The sequence below is a fragment of the Erinaceus europaeus genome, chromosome 4, assembly GCF_950295315.1.
Source record: "Erinaceus europaeus chromosome 4, mEriEur2.1, whole genome shotgun sequence".
Classification (NCBI taxonomy): Eukaryota; Metazoa; Chordata; class Mammalia; order Eulipotyphla; family Erinaceidae; genus Erinaceus; species Erinaceus europaeus.
In genome coordinates this window covers 152,784,842-152,805,114 of record NC_080165.1, presented here as the reverse complement: position 1 = coordinate 152,805,114, position 20,273 = coordinate 152,784,842, and the positions used below count along the sequence as shown (strand labels likewise).

Here is a 20,273-nt window from a genome sequence, read left to right as displayed (position 1 = left end):
ACATTCTTCCTATCTGAAAATCTGAGAGAACTATACATGGGAATGGTCTATTTAAATACAATCCTGAGGTTTAAAAATTTACATCAACAAAGTCCTAATCATTTACTTTTGTATATAAGACTCATTCTGGGATTCTAAATAAACAATGCCTGGAGACAGTTGCCTTACAAATTTAAAACTTCAGCTATGAATATTTTAGCTCTACAAGAGGTAGGGTGTATTAAGATAGATAATATGAACTGGACAAGGCTGTTCTCAGCGAGAAAAAAACTGTTATTCAACCTGATTCTGTACATGTGGGTCTGCATGTACACACACACACACACACACACACACACACGCATACGCACACGCACACACATACACACACACACACACACGTTGCTGGTGAATACAGACAGAAAAAGACATCACTGTGTTTCTTTTTTGCCTCCAGGGTTATCTCTGGGACTGGGTGCCAGCATTGTGAATCCACTGCTCCTTATAACCTTTATTTTCCTTTTATTTATTTTTCTTTCTAGTTTTATTTAACAGGACAGAGAGAACTTGAGAGAGGATGGGGAGGGAGAGAGGGAGAAGCCCTACTTCACCACTCATGAAATATCACCCCTACACATGGGGAGTCGGGGCTCGAACCCACGGCCTTGCCCATGTTGATATAAGTGCTTAAACAGGTACACCACCACCCAGCCTCCATTGCTGTGTTTTGCTAGAAAGGGATTTATAAAAACTCGTGTGCTATAAAAATCTGTGTCTCAGATGCTGGGAACAGTGATTAATTTTGGTTATGTCTCCTATCTAAAAGAATTTGAAAATATTCTGCTTCAAAGCACAGTTCTAATGGCCGGGCAGTAGCGCAGCAAGTTAAGTGCGCATATTACGAAGCGCAAGGATCCCAGTTCGAGGCCCCAGGCCCCCACCTGCAGGGGAGTCACTTCACAGGCGGTGAAGCAGGTCTGCAGGTGTCTGTCTGTCTCTCCCCCTCTCTGTCTTCCCCTCCTCTCTCCGTTTCTCTCCGTGCTACCCAACAGCAGCAGCAGCAACAACAACAGCAATGGAAAAGTAAAATGTCCACCAGGAGCAGTGGATTTGTAGTGCAGGCACCGAGCCCAGTGATAACTGGGGCTGAGTCAGTCCTACGTGTTTGTCCTCATCCATGTGACAGAAACATTCTTCCCATCAAGACTCTTGCTTTTGGTGCTCTGCAGTGTGCACCTTTAAAAATGGCTACGAAGGGGGACCGGGTGGTGGCGTACCTGGTTGAGTGCACTTGTTACAGTGCGCAAGGATCCGGGTTCGAGCCTCCAACCCCCACCTGTAGAGGGAAAGCTTCAGAGTGGTGAAGAAGGGCTGCAGGTGTCTCTCTGTCTCTCTCCCAATTTCCCCAGTCCTCTCAATTTCTGGCTGTTTCTATCCAATAAAAATAAAAATAAATTTTTTTTGAATGGCTACAAAATGGCTATCAGGTCACAAGTCCCATGCTGACTGTCTGCCTCTCAACATCACAAGCTTTAAATGAACAGGGAAGAAGTGTGTGTAATATCTGCTAAGTGGAACATACATTTGTTCATTGATTTATGATTGGATAGTCAGAGAGAAATTGAGAAGGAGCAGATAGAGAGAGACAGAGAGACACCTGCAGCCCTGCTTCACCACTCGTGAAGTCTTCCCCCTGCAGGTGGGAGCCAGGGGCTTGAACCCAGGTCCTTGTGCGCTGTAACCATGTGCGTGATTAACCAGGTGCACTACCACCTGCCTCCTTGAATATTATTTTTTAAATCTGTCTGAATATTTTTCTGACAGTACATGAACTATGATTCTCATCAGATTTGATTCTATTGAATTATATTTCTTGGAAGGAAAAAAAAACAGCCTGTGTGTCTTATGTAAGTCTGCAGTCAGCTGTAATGGCTGATCATGTGCAACCTCCCTGAAAAGGCTGTTTCACAAGCAAAATGTTGACACAGTTTTAATTCTAGCACTCCGGTGAGCACTGTTAGGATGCTCAGCATCCCTCCGTGGAAACACTGTCGCTGTTCTGGTAGAAGAAGGTGCTTTGGTATTACGTCCCTGGTTCCTGGTGCTTTCGGATTTTATGAGAACATTGTCTTTGGAACGTAAACTTTGCATTTGGTCTCAAGGAGCAGAATGTGGCTGCAGAACTTGGTGCGTTTCTTTATTAATACGAGTTTCCCTCAGTGACAGTCACTATTCTGGCTTAATTATTTCTCTGTTAGGGCCTTCCATGAATGAACCCCCCAGTGAGACAAGCCCTCCACACCGGCCCACCTGCTCTAGGACACCTTCCACATCTCTAGGAAGATGCGGGTCCCAGTTCGGGGCTGGCTTCACGGGCGGGAGAGAGACGACCAGGGACTCATGGCTGAGCTGGGAACGCAGTTCAGTCTTCATTGACGAGCGGGGATGCAGTTCAACAATCTAATCTCTCTTCATTAGAAAATCCTGTCCTTTTTATCTCCTGAGGCGGAAGTATCAGGAAGAGGATGTCCGTAGGATAGGGGGTGGGGAGAAGGAAAAAGCGCAGGAACCAGTGGGGATTAAACCAGTGAAAACAGTGATGATGTAAATAGACCACAGCGTCCAGCAACGCAACAGAAGGGGTCTTAGAAGCAGAATTTAGAAGCAGACCAACAGGAAGAGACTGAGCAGCCTCGGAAGAGTGTCTGGATACAGACGCAGGTTTGAGAGGCTGCGGGCCTCATACGGTGGTGTGTAGAATGGCGTGCTTGCTGTAGTGCGCAACAGTCCATTCAGCTTCCCTTTGAGGATGTGGATTCAACAGTGTGCTTGTAGGCGGAAAGAGGAACGTCCTCTGTGCAGCACCGACCTTTCACTAACGCCTGTGCTCAGGACTCCGCGCTGCTTGCTGCCGCCCCTCCACACACCCGGCTCCCGCGTGGCCATTCCGAGAGGCAGCTGCTTGCTGAAGCGCTCCTGTGCCCTTGCTCTGTGGCTCTCCGGCTCTGTGGAAGCAGGGGACTTAAGCTGCTTCCTGGACGCTGCGGGAGCTGGTGCCCTGGCTTCTCTCCGTGGGCTGACAGGACTGGCAAGGACAGAGACAAGGCTGCCTCCACAGCATGCGCTCCTGTGAAGGGATCACCTAGCTGGCCCATTAGCAAACCTGTCTGCAGCCAAGCTGTAGATAGGAGAGTCATTGTACTTGTCTCCTGGCCAAGGGGGCCGGACAAGACTATAGTAAAAAAAAAAAAAAGTATTCTTTTTTTCAGAACTCATGAATTTCGTGATAAGACTAACCTCTCAAGTGGAAAGGAATAATTTCTGAAGACCAAAAAATAAAAGTTTCAGACAATGTTGTTGTTAAGGGGTTTTGTCTTTATTAGTGTTAGTTAAAAACACTTGACAGTACGTCAAATGGACACCCCTCTTAAAAGGAGACACACACCTGCAGAATAGAAAAGAGTGTGCTGGTGTGTATTCTTGGATTTGGGCTGATTTTGTGATTCATATATGTATTTTTAGGAGACCTATGATTGTGAGACTTCTGGCCTTTTGGTATTGTTTTAAGCCCAGGCTATGTAGTGCACGTACTTACGAATATATGTAGTCACAGTTCATTTTCAGAAGGACTGCTTATTTCAAACGATCAGGAGATTAGCGTTCAGAACCAAGCACGACTCCGAGGGTGTTCAAGAATGAACAGCAAAAGAAACTGGGTCACAACATGACAGAGGACGTCTCTGACTGTAGCACGCTGTGTTCCTGAGAAGCAAGTCACGTGTCTAGTTGGATCCGAGCAAACTTGTGGACATCATGCGTCCGGTTGGATCCGAGCAAACTTTGTGGACGTGAGGGTTGTGCAGACTTCACTGGGAACTGTGTATGACTTTGTGCCCCGCCGCACAGGAGCAAGGCTGAGGAGGCAGCAGTCCTGAGGAAAGGCACACGTCTCCCATTTGTGTCTGAGTCAGGGCTAGTTCCAACGCCAAGTTGGAGATGAAGTGTGTGTATCTGGGAGCGTGCGCTGTACTGTGTACAAAATCCTGGGCTCAAGCCCTGGCACCTGGTGGAAGCATCGTGGCATCTGGGGAAACTCAACAGATGGTGGCTGGGACTGGAGTGCTTCTGTTTCTGTGTGTGGATCTCTCTCGTTCTCTCTTCTTCTCTCTCTCTCTTCCTCTCTCTTTCTCTTCCTCTCCTCTCTCTCTCTCTCTTCCTCTCTCTCTCTCTTTCTCTCTCTTTCTCTTCCTCTCCTCTCTCTCTCTCTTCCTCTCTCTCTCTCTTCCTCTCTCTTTCTCTTTCTCTCTCTCTTTCTCTCTCTCTTCCTCTCTTCCTCTCTCTCTCTTCCTCTCTCTCTCTCTCTTTCTCTCTCTCTTCCTCTCTCTCTCTCCCCCTTCCTCTCTCTCTTCCTCTCCTCTCTCTCTCTCTCTTCCACTCTCCCTCCCTCTTTCTCTGTAGGTGTGTGTGTTCACGTGTGAGCTTTCACATGCAGAGAGAATAAAAAGAACAAAAAAATTCCCCAGGATCAGTGGAAGTGTGCGTCTTAGAGCCGTAGCAGCACAAATAAAGAAATAGCATATAAACACCACTCCCACCACCAAAAAAAGTCTGTGTCCCATTTCTCCCCCACCCCCCACCCCCCAGTGAAGCTGAACTTCTACCGTCACCTTCCACCCAGAGATTTTTACGTTGGTGCCCTACTCCAAACACAGATTCTGCTTTGAGTGTGACTGGTGTTAATATGCACTCCTAGTAACAAAATCAAAACAAAATGAAATAAAATAGAAGTGGCATATAGTACCACAAAGCTGAGTTGATCGTTCAAGCCTCAGAGGGGCCTTTCTCCTAAACAGTTACTTTGCTTTGTTTTTTAGTTGCAAACTCGTAAATTTGTTCAATTCAAGGAGCTCATTGAAAAACATTGTCATCTAACTCTCTTGGAGAAGAGAAGCATACTTTTCAAAAGGTCAGCTTAATTTAATTGCTAATTTAACAGTATGAAAGCTCCATTTCTTCTTAAGTGTATTTTTCTGGTTTTTAACTTAAGATAATTCTTGATGGGACTGGGGAAATAGCATAGTGGTCATGCAAAATATTTCCATGCCTGAGACTCTGAGGTCCCAGGTTCAGTCCCCAGAACCAACATAAGCCTGAGCTGAGCAGGGCTCTGGTCTCCGTCTCTCTCTCTCTCTCCCCCTCATTAGGGTAAATGAAAATATTTTATAAAGATAATTATTGATGAACAGACAATGATGTGATCTCATAGAAAAGCATTGTGTGATTTAAAAATCAAGATTGTAATTCCAGCTTCTCCACATCTTAGTCAGCTTACGTGGTCTAAGTCAAGGAACTTGCCTGGATTTAGTTTGCATTTGTAAACCTAAGAACGTAAATCAAATAGATTCCTTGTAACATTTTTCTTGCTCTACTATCTCATTCATCGAGGACCTTAAAGTCTGTAATGTAAATCACATTGCTAAAATAAAACTCGGAGTGCAGCAAGCCCCAGTCCTGTGAGAGAGGGTTTTCGGTGGGAGAGTTCAGTAGTCACTAAGTGTGGTGTGGAGTTGTGAAGCCTGCAGGTCTAGGAGAGCCACACAGGTGAGGCAGTAAGCGAGGAAACTGGCGCCTGAGCTAGATCCATAAAGTAATGCTGATTGTTCAAGAGAAATAGCCCAGGAAACAGCTACGAAAAGACATTGACACAACCCATCTTTAGAGCCTTTTGTGTGCCAAGGCTTTGACCATGAGATGGATCAGAATAAGCTGTAGCAAATGCTTCTTTTATAGAAAGAATGATTCTCTCTCTCTCTCTCTCTCTCTCTCTCTCTCTCTCTCTCTCTCTCCTCTCTTTCCTCCAGGGTTATCGCTGGGGCTCAGTGCCTGCACTATGAACCCACTGCTCCTGGCAGCCATTTTTCCTTTATTATTTCCATTGTATTGGATAGGACAGAGAAATTGAGAGGGGAGGGGAAGGCAGAGAAGGAATAGAGAGAGAGAGAGAGAGAGAGAGAGAGAGAGACCTGCTTCACCACTTGTGATAATTCCCCCCTGCAGGTAGGGAGTGGGGGCTTGAACCTGGGTCCTTGTCCAGGTCCTCTGCTTAGTACTGTGTGAGGTTAACCAGGTGTGCCACTGCCCGGCCAACAAAACAATTCTCTGTCCGATTCTGATGACTAGATTGTGGTCTGTGTACTCTCCACATACTGATGCTGTTAGCTAGAAAGACAGATAAAACAGAATGTGTCCACAGACATGACAGATGATTAATTGACACAGGAAGAACTGATTTCTGAGGAAAGAGAACATTAAATAATTAAATTGACATCACTGAGCTATAAAAAGAGGAGTGAAGACAGCCATATCTCCAGTATTTCTCCAGTGCTGTTTCTGTAGTGTGTGTGTGTATGTGTGTGTGAGAGAGAGAGAGAGAAAGAGAGGGAGAGGGAGAGGGAGAGGGAGAAGGAGGGGGGAAAGAGATGTTGAAACACTGATTTAGGGTGTAAAAATGCTGAGACGTTCATTGCAGAGAAAACGCTACCAGCTGGACTTACTGGATTACTTGAGGAGAAACAACAAAGATAAAGTTGTAGTGAGTTTACCTGCTGCGTGAGAAGTGAGCTTGAGTGTTATGACGGCATTGCTGAGACTACTGAAAGCTCTGTGGGCAGAGTGGATTATTAAGCTGTTGAGTCAGCTGACGGGAAGGATTGTCCTATGAGCCTTCTACAGTTAGGGTGTGCAAGACCAGAGTGTTGCCTGTGGGAACACCCCCACCTCTGGCAGGGACATGGTGATTGACAAGGGACTTCTTTCTTTTGCATTATTTTTGATTCTTGCTGATGTCACCATATTGAGATAAAAATTCTGTTCATCAAGTTAGTATCTTTACTTTTAAAAATGCCAGTTTCTAGGGAAAAAAAAACAACTAGAAAAAAAGACACACCACACCAAAACTTTGTTCAGTACAGTAGGGGCTAGGATCAAACCTAGATGGTACCCAAGACAAAGCAAACATTCTACCCAAGTGACATTTCTGTTGTCTAGCAGACACATTTTTAATTAATTTATTTGTTTTATTTTTTAATTTTTATTAGTAATTCAGTAATGATTAACAAGACTGTAAGATCACAGGGGTACAATTCCACACAGTTCCCACCACCAGAGCTCCCTGTCCCCTCCCCTCCATTGGAAGCTTCCCTGTTGTTTATCCCTCTGGGAGTCTGGACCCAAATTCTCTATGGGGAGCAGAAGGTGGGAGTTCTGGCTTCTGTCATTGCTTCTCCACTGGACATGGGTGTTGGCAGGTGGATCCACACCCCCAGCCTGTGTCTGTCTGTCCCTAGTGGGGCAGGGCTCTGGGGAGGGGAGGCTCCAGGACACATGGGTGAGGGCATCTGCCCAGGGGAGTCAGGATGGCATCATGGTAGCATCTGCTACTTGGTGGCTGAAAGACAGTAAGATATAGAGCAGGACAAATGGTTCAATAAACAGGAACCCAAAGGTAGGAATAGAGCAGATGAAACTAGGGGTCTTTGTGTAAGGAGAAGCTAAGAAGTCTATTTTAGGTCTGTTCCAAGGGGCCCATGACTTTAGTAATTTTCTGCCTGAGCCTGACAGCTAACGTGCAGGTGGACTAAAAGTCTTGTCTGGGGAGATGGTGTCAGAGTGGAGAATAATTTTATTGTTACTAGGGTTATCTCTGAGACTCAGTGCCCACACAAAGAATCTACCACTCCTGGTGGCCGTTTGTTTTGTTTTGTTTTTCTCTTTTAGTAGATATAACAGAGAGAAGTTGAGGTGGGAGAAAGGGAAATAGAGAGTGAGAAAAAGAGAGAGACCTGCAGAACTGCTTCACCACTCAGAAAGCTTCTCCCATGCAGGTGGGGACCCGGGGCTTGAACTGAGGTCCTTGTTCATGGTGACATATGCACTTAACCTGGAACACCATTGCCCGGCCCCACCCAGAGACACATTTTTATTATTTGGGATGTTTGATTTAACATAGGCACTGCTTAGAATAATTCATATAGCATTTGAAGAGTAGAAGAATTAAATGTATTTCCTTTATCCCTATGTGTGGGGAAAGCCTACCAACTTCAGTATAAAGTCATATTAATTCAATTAATTCAGTTAATTAGAGCATGGTAGGATTTTTATTAATGCTATTTTCAATACTCTAGGTCAGCTTTATTGTTTATTCACAATTTTACACTTGCTTTTAATTTGAAGAAATTTTACTTGCCTGTAAATAAAGTAAAACATTATCTGCCTTTATGCCTTTCTTGAAAGAATCTAGACTTTCCAAAAGGACGAGGACTCAGTCTGCTCTCGTGTCTGTAAAGAAAAGGCAGACTGCAGATCCTGTCTTCGGAAAAGCTACTCTGGTCAACTGCTTGTATCGTGCACATCAAAGACAGCTATCTTTAAGATGAAAACTAATTGAAAAGGAAATTTTTCTTTTACTGCTTCAGCTTTCTGATTGACATACCTACTGAATGGGCAGAAGTGCAAAGTCCTGTTTCTCTCCCTAAACCATTCTGTTGGTGTCATATGGTTTTAGCTCAGTACCCCTTTGGTCTCCGAAGACCACAGACCTCCTTCCATTACAGGTGTTGATACAGCAGCGGGACTCCATGTGACGACACCACTTGCTGTTGACTTTTCCTGGTGATAGACTGGACCAAGCCTCTTGTGCATGAAGCATAAGGGAACAGGCCGTTTTCCTCAGAGTAATGTCACTCTCTGGAAAGTGATTACTGGTCACCCACCCCTGAGACATCCCTGAGACATACCTTAGTCCCGCAGTGTTGCTGCCAGTGTCATTGTTCCTGAATCCTACAGGAATGCTTTGGGTCTTTTGTTTCTCTGCTGTTGTGGTGGGAAAGAAAAAATCTTCCAGGAGTTGGGCGGTAGTGCAGCGGGTTAAGCGCACGTGGCGTGAAGCGCAAGGACCCAGTGTAAGGATCCCGGTTCGAGCCCCCAGCTCCCCACCTGCAGGGGAGTCTCTTCACAGGCGATGAAGCAGGTCTGCAGGTGTCTGTCTTTCTCTCCCCCTCTCTGTCTTCCCCTCCTCTCTCCACTTCTCTCTGTCCTATCCAACTACAACGACATCAGTAACAACAACAATATTAACTACTACAACAATGAAAAACAACAGGGGCAACAAAAAGGGAAAATAAATAAATAAATATAAAAGAAAAGAAAAAAGAAAAAAACTTCTTCAGTCAGGCATGGGAATAGCACTGTTGTTTCTAACAACAACACAGAAAATGGATGGGGTATCTATAAGAGTCCACTGCCACCTGCCTCTACAGCTCTGCATGGTCTCTGGTCTCTGTATTCTCTTCCTCACTCTGTGCTCTCCTCTCCTCTCCTCTCCTCTCCTCTCCTCTCCTCTCCTCTCCTCTCCTCTCCCTCCCTCTCTCCTGGCCTCCTGGTCTCTGTATTGTCTTCCTCACTCTGTGCTCTCCTCTCCTCTCCTCTCCTCTCCTCTCCTCTCCCTCCCTCTCTCCTGGCCTCCTGGTCTCTGTATTGTCTTCCTCACTCTGTGCTCTCCTCTCCTCTCCTCTCCTCTCCTCTCCTCTCCTCTCCCTCCCTCTCTCCTGGCCTCCTGGTCTCTGTATTGTCTTCCTCACTCTGTGCTCTCACTCCCTCCCTCCCTCTGTTTCAGCTGGCTGTGAGGTGGCTGGAACACAACTGCCATGACCAACACATGGACGAGCTCCTGCAGTGCATTCGCTTTGGCCTGATGGACGCGGACACTCTCCACACGGTCGCTCTGTCGCACCCCCTTGTCCAGGCGAGCGAGACGGCGACAGCCCTGGTCAAGGAGGCCCTGGAGTACCACCAGAGCGTGTACGCACAACCCGTGTGGCAGACGTGCCGCACCAAGCCGAGGTTCCAGTCGGACACCCTCTACATCGTCGGTGGGAAAAAGCGGGAGGTGTGCAGAGTCAGGGAGCTCCGCTACTTCAACCCCGTGGACCCGGACAATGCCCTGGTCGCGGCCGTGGCCAACTGGAGCGAGCTGGCACCCATGCCCGTGGGCAGGAGCCACCACTGTGTGGCCGTCATGGGCGGCTTCCTGTTCGTGGCCGGAGGGGAGGTGGAGCACGCCAGCGGCCGGACGTGCGCCGTGAGGACAGCCTGTCGCTACGACCCTCGCAGTGACTCCTGGGCCGAGATCGCGCCCATGAAGAACTGCCGGGAGCACTTCGTTCTGGGCGCCACGGAGGAGCATCTGTACGCCGTCGGGGGCAGAAACGAGCTGCGCCAGGTTCTGCCCACGGTGGAGCGCTACTGCCCCAGGAAGAACAGATGGGCCTTCGTGCAGGCCTTCGACCGCTCGCTCTCCTGCCACGCGGGCTCCGTGGCCGACGGCCTGCTCTGGATCTCAGGTAGACTGGCCTCCGTGCTGGGGGGCAGACACGCGGGGCCGGGGGCCGACAGCCTGCTCTGGATCTCAGGTACCCGGCCTCCATTCTGGGGGGCAGACACGCGGGCTCCGTGGCCGACAGCCTGCTCTGGATCTCAGGTACCCGGCCTCCATTCTGGGGGGCAGACACGCGGGCTCCGTGGCCGACAGCCTGCTCTGGATCTCAGGTAGACCGGCCTCCATTCTGGGGGGCAGACACGGGGCCGGGGCCGACAGCCTGCTCTGGATCTCAGGTAGACTGGCCTCCATTCTGGGGGGCAGACACGCGGGCTCCGTGGCCGACAGCCTGCTCTGGATCTCAGGTACCCGGCCTCCATTCTGGGGGGCAGACACGGGGCCGGGGCCGACAGCCTGCTCTGGATCTCAGGTAGACCGGCCTCCGTGCTGGGGGGCAGACACGCGGGCTCCGTGGCCAACGGCCTGCTCTGGATCTCAGGTAGACCGGCCTCCATTCTGGGGGGCAGACACGCGGGCTCCGTGGCCGACGGCCTGCTCTGGATCTCAGGTAGACCGGCCTCCATTCTGGGGGGCAGACACGCGGGGCCGGGGCCGACAGCCTGCTCTGGATCTCAGGTAGACCGGCCTCCGTGCTGGGGGGCAGACACGCGGGGCCGGGGGCCGATGGCCTGCTCTGGATCTCAGGTAGACCGGCCTCTGTGCTGGGGGCAGACACACGGGCTCTGTGGTGGACAGCCTGCTCTGGATCTCAGGTAGACCGGCCTCCGTGCTGGGGGGCAGACACGGGGCCGGGGCCGACAGCCTGCTCTGGATCTCAGGTAGACCGGCCTCCGTGCTGGGGGGCAGACACGCGGGGCCGGGGGCCGATGGCCTGCTCTGGATCTCAGGTAGACCGGCCTCTGTGCTGGGGGCAGACACACGGGCTCTGTGGTGGACAGCCTGCTCTGGATCTCAGGTAGACCGGCCTCCGTGCTGGGGGGCAGACACGGGGCCGGGGCCGACAGCCTGCTCTGGATCTCAGGTAGACCGGCCTCCGTGCTGGGGGGCAGACACACGGGCTCTGTGGTGGACAGCCTGCTCTGGATCTCAGGTAGACCGGCCTCCGTGCTGGGGGGCAGACACGCGGGGCCGGGGCCGACAGCCTGCTCTGGATCTCAGGTAGACCGGCCTCCGTGCTGGGGGGCAGACACGCGGGCTCCGTGGCCAACGGCCTGCTCTGGATCTCAGGTAGACCGGCCTCCATTCTGGGGGGCAGACACGCGGGCTCCGTGGCCGACGGCCTGCTCTGGATCTCAGGTAGACCGGCCTCCATTCTGGGGGGCAGACACGCGGGGCCGGGGCCGACAGCCTGCTCTGGATCTCAGGTAGACCGGCCTCCGTGCTGGGGGGCAGACACGCGGGGCCGGGGGCCGATGGCCTGCTCTGGATCTCAGGTAGACCGGCCTCTGTGCTGGGGGCAGACACACGGGCTCTGTGGTGGACAGCCTGCTCTGGATCTCAGGTAGACCGGCCTCCGTGCTGGGGGGCAGACACACGGGCTCTGTGGTGGACAGCCTGCTCTGGATCTCACGTAGACCGGCCTCCGTGCTGGGGGGCAGACACGCGGGCTCCGTGGCCGACAGCCTGCTCTGGATCTCAGGTAGACTGGCCTCCATTCTGGGGGGCAGACACGCGGGCTCCGTGGCCGACAGCCTGCTCTGGATCTCAGGTAGACTGGCCTCCATTCTGGGGGGCAGACACGCGGGCTCCGTGGCCGACAGCCTGCTCTGGATCTCAGGTACCCGGCCTCCATTCTGGGGGGCAGACACGGGGCCGGGGCCGACAGCCTGCTCTGGATCTCAGGTAGACCGGCCTCCGTGCTGGGGGGCAGACACGCGGGCTCCGTGGCCAACGGCCTGCTCTGGATCTCAGGTAGACCGGCCTCCATTCTGGGGGGCAGACACGCGGGCTCCGTGGCCGACGGCCTGCTCTGGATCTCAGGTAGACCGGCCTCCATTCTGGGGGGCAGACACGGGGCCGGGGCCGACAGCCTGCTCTGGATCTCAGGTAGACCGGCCTCCGTGCTGGGGGGCAGACACACGGGCTCTGTGGTGGACAGCCTGCTCTGGATCTCAGGTAGACCGGCCTCCGTGCTGGGGGCAGACACACGGGCTCCGTGGCGGACGGCCTGCTCTGGATCTCAGGTACCGGCCTCCGTGCTGGGGGCAGACACGCGGGGCCGGGGGCCGCGGGCTCTAGCTCAGGGGCAGGCTGGCCCAAGTGTTGTCAGAGGGACGGCCTGGGTTTCCTTTTCGGTTACATCTGTTACAAAATAAAAAAGATGAGCGTGGGCAGTCGTGGCCATGTGCGTGCTAGCCATGGCACACGGAGACCGTCTCGGGGCCTGCAGCATTGGCGTCTGTGAGCACCTGCTCTGTAGAGCCGTCTAGTCGTGGGAAGTCACTCCCGGGGACTCTCTGATGGGGAATAAAAACCCAAGATGGCGATCAGTGCTTCTTCTTCTTCCAGGTCCATTGCTATTTTGATGGGCAGGGGACAGAGCCTCAGCTGGAACTCTTGCCTGGTGTGCAAGTCTCACCTCCCCAAACACAGAACGGCTGTTTCGATTGTCAGCTGCTGGGTTGCATGGGTTGTGTTGCATTCCTTGGGATTTCTCCTTTCCTCTTTCTTTCATCTTGGGCTGCCTGGTTAGGAACCACTTCCCAAAGGCAAAGTCCAAGCCCAGTAAGTTCATTGTGGTGCACGTATTAGTGACTGTATGTCCAGGTGAGAGCCAGGCTATGGATTGAATGGAGGGACTTAAGAGATCATCTAAAATGATATTTCCCATATGACCTGTAAAATATAGTTTACTCCTGGGCCAGGCAGTGCTGCACCTGGTTGAGTTCACACATTACAGTCAATCCGGAGCCCCGACCTGTGGGGGAAAGTTTCATGAGTGGTGAAGCAGGGCTGCAGGTGTCTTCTCTGTCATTTTCCCTCTCTAACCCCCATCTCTCTCAATTTCTCTCTGTCTCTATCCAATATAAAACAAACAAATAAGATTTAAAGTATATAGTGAAACTTCCACCTTCCTATTCTTTAATTCCTGTCTGCTCTCCCATCACTTTTGAAATCTTTTATTTATTTTATTTTAATGAGAGAGAGAGAGAGGCCAGAGCACTGCTCAGGTCTGGCCTATGCTGGTGGTGGGAACTGACCCTGTGGCTTCAGAGCCTCAGGTATGAAAGCTGTTTGCATAATCCCTGTGCTCTCTCCCCAGCTCCTTTCTCTCCCACTGTTACTGATTAATTGTGGGCACTGACTGTAAGTCTTTACTAAGTCTCTGGCTATGGGCAACAGAGAGAGACTGAACTGATGAGCCCCGTGTGTTTCTGGCTTGGCTCGTGCAGTCGCCCACGGTCGCCAGCCTGAACAGCGACGCTGAGGGCTGCTTTCCTTTGTTGAATTTCTATGTCAAGGATAAAGAGGAGAGAAAAATAAAGCAAATGCCTGTCCAGGCAGGAGACACGCACTGTTTAAGCGCTCTCCTGCAGGGTGCTCTGAGTCCTCCACAACCCTTTCTCGTGTGTAACCCGCCTGGGTAGAATTCTTCCTTGCCCCTGAGCTGAGTTCAGCAAACTCTGTCATTCCTTCTCTTCTCGACAGCCAACAAGGTGTGACAGTCTTGACTTCTCTGCACGGTACCTTGGATATGTTGATTCTCTCTGAGGAAATCAGCTGGTGTTAGGACTTAAGTGGCCAATCACTCAATAAATAAAGTTGTTAAATGTACCAAAGGAACTGACCGGGTGGTGGCGTACCTGGTTGAGCGCACATGTCACAGTGCACAAGGACCCAGGTTCGAGCCCTGGCCCCCACCTGCAGGGGGAAAACTTTGTAAGTGGTGAAGTAGGGCTGCAGGTGTCTCTCTGTCTCTCTCCCTCTCTATCTTCTCCTTCCCTGTTGATTTCTGACTGTCTCTATGCAATAAATAAAAGTAATAATAAATAGACCGCAAAAGTGATAAATGAAGTGAATTTAGTAACTCTTTGCCCATCCTCCAAATAAACTGCAGACGGGCATCTCTCGGTTTATGTAGACATGGCTCAGCTCAGTCTTCTTTCTGTGTTGGCACAGCCCACCCTCTCTCTGCATATCAGTCTCAGTGGTCAGGCACACAGCCATCAGGACTGTTTACTGTTAGCTTTGCTGGACCTTGGAATCCAGCTACAGGTAAGCCTTCCTTGATGGACTTGCTGTAAGTGACTTGGATAGTAAAACTATGGGCACAGGAAGTCAACGGAACTGACATTCTTCAACTTATATCCCTCCATGACTTGGTCTGTATAGATCATGAATATACTCTGCCCAGCTTCTCTACGAATGTCTCACCTTAGCAAATACTCCTTGCCTGGGGTCATAAAGTTAATATTCTAAGGGTATTGGAACTTCCATTACAGAATCTTAAAAATAAGGCTTCTGGGAGTCGGGCGGTAGTGCAGCGGTTTAAGTGCAGGTGGTGCAAAGCACAACCGGCGTAAAGATCCCGGTTCGAGCCCCCGGCTCCCCACCTGCAGTGGAGTTGCTTCACAGGCGGTGAAGCAGGTCTGCAGGTGTCTGTCTTTCACTCTCCCTGTCTGTCTTCCCCTCCTCTCTCCATTTCTCTCTGTCCTATCCAACAACAATGACATCAACAACAATAATAACTACAACAATAAAAAAACAGCAAGGGCAACAAAAGGGAAAATAAATAAATCTTTTAAAAAATTTTTAAAAATAATAAGGCTTCTTAGTGCCTTCTTTAGTGAGGCCTTAAAAAGCCCAGGGGCTTAGACTGGTGGGCCAGCCCACCTGAACGGAGGGAGCTCTGCTTTGCCATGTGGACAACCAGCTTTGAGCCTGGCCCCTGTGCACTGAAGGAGGCCTCAGGACTGTGCTCTGCTGTGCTCTCTGCCTCTGTTGCCTCTCTGTTCATATGAGAGAGGGATGGAAAGGAGGGAGAGGCAGCAAGGGAAAGACGGCTCCCCTTACGCTTGGTAGCTGTACTGAGCTGGTATCAGATTCATTTCTCTTTCCGTGGGGCCTACATGTGCTCGATTGTTGGTCTGCTTCTAAATTCTGCTTCAAAGACCTTCTGTTTGGATCATCACATTAGGTTCGCTTGTATTACTTACGACGTGGTCTAGTTACAGAATCACTGTTGTACCTGGGTCCCGCCCTGCCTGCAGGGTATTGGTTTCATCCCCACTGGTTAGATGGAAGCTTTCTGTGTTCTGTTCACACTCTTTTTTTGCTCCGCCCCCTCTCCTAGTCATTTCCTTTCCCTTGTTACTTCCGGTGAAGAGATGCATAAAAGGCGATGTATCTGATTGATAAACGAGATACTGCTTCCCAGCTCAGCCGTGAGTCCCTGGTCGTCTGTCTCCCGCCCGTGAAGCTGGCCCAGCCCAGCAAATGGCGCCTGAACAGGAACTGGCACTCAATTTTCTTCAATTCGTCAGCTCACAGGTCCTATTGCTCACCACCAGTTTCCCTGCTGCTGAAGGAAACACCTTCTCTTTGTTCTTCTCTGGTGCCGTGCCCGCCGTCTGTGTTAGCCGTACTTAATGAACGCAGCCACAGCGTCCTCAGGTCTGCTTCTCCCCACTGGGCACTTGAGACAAGAAGCTCACTTCCCATGTACAGCACAATGCCTTTAATTGGGGAGAGGAGGGAATGACCAGAGGCATTTCTAATGCCTTCAGTTACCTACCTCCTTCCTCAGGCTCAGCTTATAATCAGTCGATTGTGAATCTAACCATGGAGAGGGACAGGTGGCTAGATTTGCTAATGGGTCCTTCTAAAAAAAGACTAACATATTTCACTGCACCTATCTTTGATTTGCAAGTTTCAGCCTGATTTCCTGGAGCACATGGAAAAGCTCCCGACAATTCCTTATCCTTTACCAAGTAATTTAGTGTTTCCACCCTAATTGATGGGGGCTTGGGGTCACTGACTTCCTTCTGGCATTTTGCAAACTCTGCCTGAGGTCACGGTAATAAGGATTATAGAAGGTGAATTCTAGGGCTTATTTCTAGTCCACAGAACACAAAATGAACGTTGCTTTACAGACTCTGTGTTTCCAACATCACTTCCTCCCTCCCCCTTTTCTGTTCAGTTGGGGGTCAGGATAGCTTCAAGCCTATAGCTCTGTTGTATTAAACAAGTAGAGAGGAATTCAGAAAAGCAGGTGGTGTGGATATGCCCATTAGCATCTGGTTTAAGATGTTAGAGGTAGTCTAGTTTTACGGTAGCATTTGGCATGGTGACCCAGTTCACGAATGTTCCACGTCACTTCTGTTTGAAATTCACGATACTGAAGTCAAGCACCTTGGACTCCTACTTTCAAAGTTATCTCCATCTTAAGACAGTGTTTGTGATCACCTGAGAAGAGCCTTTGGGTGTGAGTGGAGATTAATCCCTGGCCCCTCTTGCTTCATTTTGGTCAAATGGCAGCGGGTTGATGGGGAGTTAACAGCTAGACTAGCTAGACTAGTCCTTCAGAGCCAGGGAGACAAGACGGGCTGATGGGGAGTTAACAGCTAGACTAGTCCTTCAGAGCCAGGGAGACGAGACGGGCTGATGGGGAGTTAAAGCTAGACTAGTCCTTCAGAGCCAGGGAGACGAGACGGGCGCTGATGGGGAGTTAACAGCTAGACTAGTCCTTCAGAGCCAGGAAGACGAGATGGGCTGATGGGGAGTTAACAGCTAGACTAGTCCTTCAGAGCCAGGAAGACGAGATGGGCTGATGGGGAGTTAACAGCTAGACTAGGGCTGATGGGAAGTTAACAGCTAGACTAGCTAGACTAGTCCTTCAGAGCCAGGGAGACGAGACGGGCTGATGGGGAGTTAAAGCTAGACTAGTCCTTCAGAGCCAGGGAGACGAGACGGGCTGATGGGAAGTTAACAGCTAGACTAGCCCTTCAGAGCCAGGAAGACGAGATGGGCTGATGGGGAGTTAACAGCTAGACTAGTCCTTCAGAGCCAGGAAGACGAGATGGGTGCTGATGGGGAGTTAACAGCTAGACTAGCCCTTCAGAGCCAGGAAGACAAGATGGGCTGATGGGGAGTTAACAGCTAGACTAGCTAGACTAGTCCTTCAGAGCCAGGAAGACAAGATGGGCTGATGGGGAGTTAACAGTTAGACTAGTCCTTCAGAGCCAGGGAGATGAGACGTACGCTGCATGTTTGCTGTGAAGCAGCATAGTGCTCTCCTGATTCCCTTGCTAAGTGCTGGCAATGTAGCCCCAGTGTGTCCAGTTCCAGTATAAGTAAGTGAACAGACAGACACAGTCCTTGTCCCCTAGGAGCTGAAGGTCAGAGGGTATCTCAGTTGTTTCACTAATGAAAGAACATTTGCTAGAACCTCTTTAACTCCCTAGATGTGTTTATCTTTATCTAGACTACATTTATGTGAAGCGTGCATTCCTCTATTTTGGGTGACTTTGATTTATTCAAGCCTATTAAAGGGACTTTGGTTTTTCTAGTATTTATTACTATTAGAACAATGCAAAATTTTATGAACATCTTTAAAAAGCAACAGATTAGCTTTACTTGATTTATATAAGGATTACTTGTACCTAATAAATAATAAACAAAACATTGGGAACTAATTGGAGACTTGGCAAAGGGTGAATTGCGTTACACTGAAGTCCTGGACCATGGAGACACACACACTCACGCACACACACTCATGCGCATGCACACACACACACTCACACACACACACACACGCCCCATGCTGTGCCCAGAGACGATTCAGAGCGACCTCCTAGCTAGCCTCACTATGTCTTGTTCCAGTCCAGTGCTGTAGTGACAAAGGACAGTAAGAAAGTGATTCTGTGCAAGGTCTTGCAGAACAGTAGAAGGAACCGACTTTTAAACAGGTAACTGTGGTGTGACGCATGCCGTGCCGTGATGACAGGGCGCTTCGCAAGGTGCCTTAGCAGGAAGCAGGGAGTAATTAGCTGACAGAAGCTCGTGACAGTTTCTGTCTGACTAGCCTTTAGGTTCATAGTTGATCTCCTGCTTTGTGACTGAGCTTCTTGATCTGATCCAGAAATCTCATTAATCTCTTACCCTCTCGGCAAGAACATAGCCAAACCCAGGGATGGACTTTCTATCTCAGCATGGAAGGTGAACCCTTCAGAGACCAGTTGTCAAGCAGCCTGGGTGCGGGTGCAGGTGTGCCCACCCCTCCAGCCCTATGGAAGCCCCACTCTTAGTGCCCGCCACTCTGCTGCATGGCGTTAGCCTCCTCAAGTTTCTCCATAACCCTCAGATTCAGAAGAAAGACTTCATATTCTCCTCTCAGAACAAATGCTTCTCAACACCAATTTACAGGAGAATCTAGCAGAAAAATGAAATCTGGCATTGGAAGGTGGCACACCTGGCTGAGCGCACATGTTGCCATGTTCAAGGACTGGGTTCAACTCCCCAGTCCCCACCTGCAGGGGGAAAGCTTTGCGAGTGGTGAAGCAGGGCTGCAGGTGTCTCTCTGTGTCTCTACCTCACTTCTTCTCTATCTCCCCCTCCTCTCTCGACTTCTGGCTGTCTCCAATAAATAAGTAAAGATAGTAAAAAATTTTAAAAAGCAGAGAGGTGAGATCTAACAAGGTGGAGGTAGGAAATGTATTGACAGACTGAGAAGTGGTCTGTAAAGGAAGAAGACTGAGGAGCAGTAGGGAGGAGGGTGCAGAGAGGGGGAGCACAAGAAGGGGTTGAAATGTGGGATGGACAAGTGTTGGGACTATGTGTCAGCTTGATAGAGCTTAGGGAGAACTATCCCTGTCCTTGGATGGAGGTCTGAGAAGATAACCTCTTGGTGAGTCTCTCTCAACCAAGGTGAGCATAAGGGGGGAAACTCAGACTTGGTTCTTTCCTTCTTGACTCTCAGGCCCACAGAAATCCCAGTACTTCCCTCCATTAACTGCAGGCCACATGGCCGCAGATTCACTTACTCAAAGTCACCTTCTGATCACAGAAGAACACACCTTATCACACACTCCATCATACACCTCAGACCCCAGACAAGAGAAATTCCAAACTATACAGCCTTTTGATATCCATCATCTCTCTGCCTCACCCTATGCTTTAACCCCTTCGCTTCTCTTAAATACCGTTGGATAATTAAGTTGCTTGTGTCATGGAGAATAACTGTCTTGTATCTCATCACTTCCTGTCATACCAGCCCCCTACAATAAGGGCAAGCTGATCTTTAAGAAACCTGTAATTTCTGACATATTTCAATAATTCCCTTTATTTGGTTTTCTACTTAACTCATGTCCACCTGCTAATAAACAAGTTCTGAGCATGCTACAGTCTCCCCGGTATCTTTACTCTAGAAAGAACCAGTCTGTTACCTTTCCCCTGGGGATCACCCCGCCAGAGACCTGACAGACAAGGTCAGAAGAAGATAGTTGCAGACATCAGAATAAAATAAAAGGATAGAAAAGAAAGGTACTGTAAGCCATGCTCGATACCCAAGGATACCAGATGCAGAATAGTTCCATGGTACTTTTCAGTCAGCCATGACAGAATAATTTCACTGAAAGAAGCTACAAGAGTCTGGAAGAAGGGAGAAGCCAGGACATGGCAGTTGAAGGAGAGACTGGGAAGTGGGGAGGCTGAAGCTGCAGGTAGAGGCCACATTTGCTGACACTATTTAGATGACACTTTGTCATCTAAACCTCTCTTTCTGAATCTGATTTTACGGAGCAAGTTTCAGATTTTTAAACTTCTGTGATGAGGGAAAAGACGTGATATTTCTAGGTAAAGAGATATTTCAGTGTATGTGACAGCCAAATTTTTTTTCATTTTAAAATTAATATGTAGTATTTTTGGTTTTAGAGATTTAAGAGAGACAAAAAGAATGTAT

At 49.6% G+C, this 20,273-nt stretch overlaps 1 protein-coding gene across 7 annotated transcripts in view; it reads left to right on the top strand.

Annotated features, from left to right (window-relative positions):
• KLHL32 (kelch like family member 32) overlaps positions 1–20,273 on the top strand; it is a 218,633-nt gene that overhangs the window by 164,355 nt on the left and 34,005 nt on the right. For 5 of the 7 annotated variants that reach the window (XM_060190744.1, XM_060190743.1, XM_060190742.1 and 2 more), the window contains one exon: positions 9,653–10,379. In XM_060190744.1, the coding sequence (XP_060046727.1) occupies positions 9,653–10,379 (727 nt within the window). Of the gene's footprint in view, positions 1–9,652; positions 10,380–12,321; positions 12,356–12,538; positions 12,559–20,273 lie in introns of those variants that run through there. The other 2 variants (XM_060190746.1, XM_007525703.3) reach the window with 2 other exon arrangements.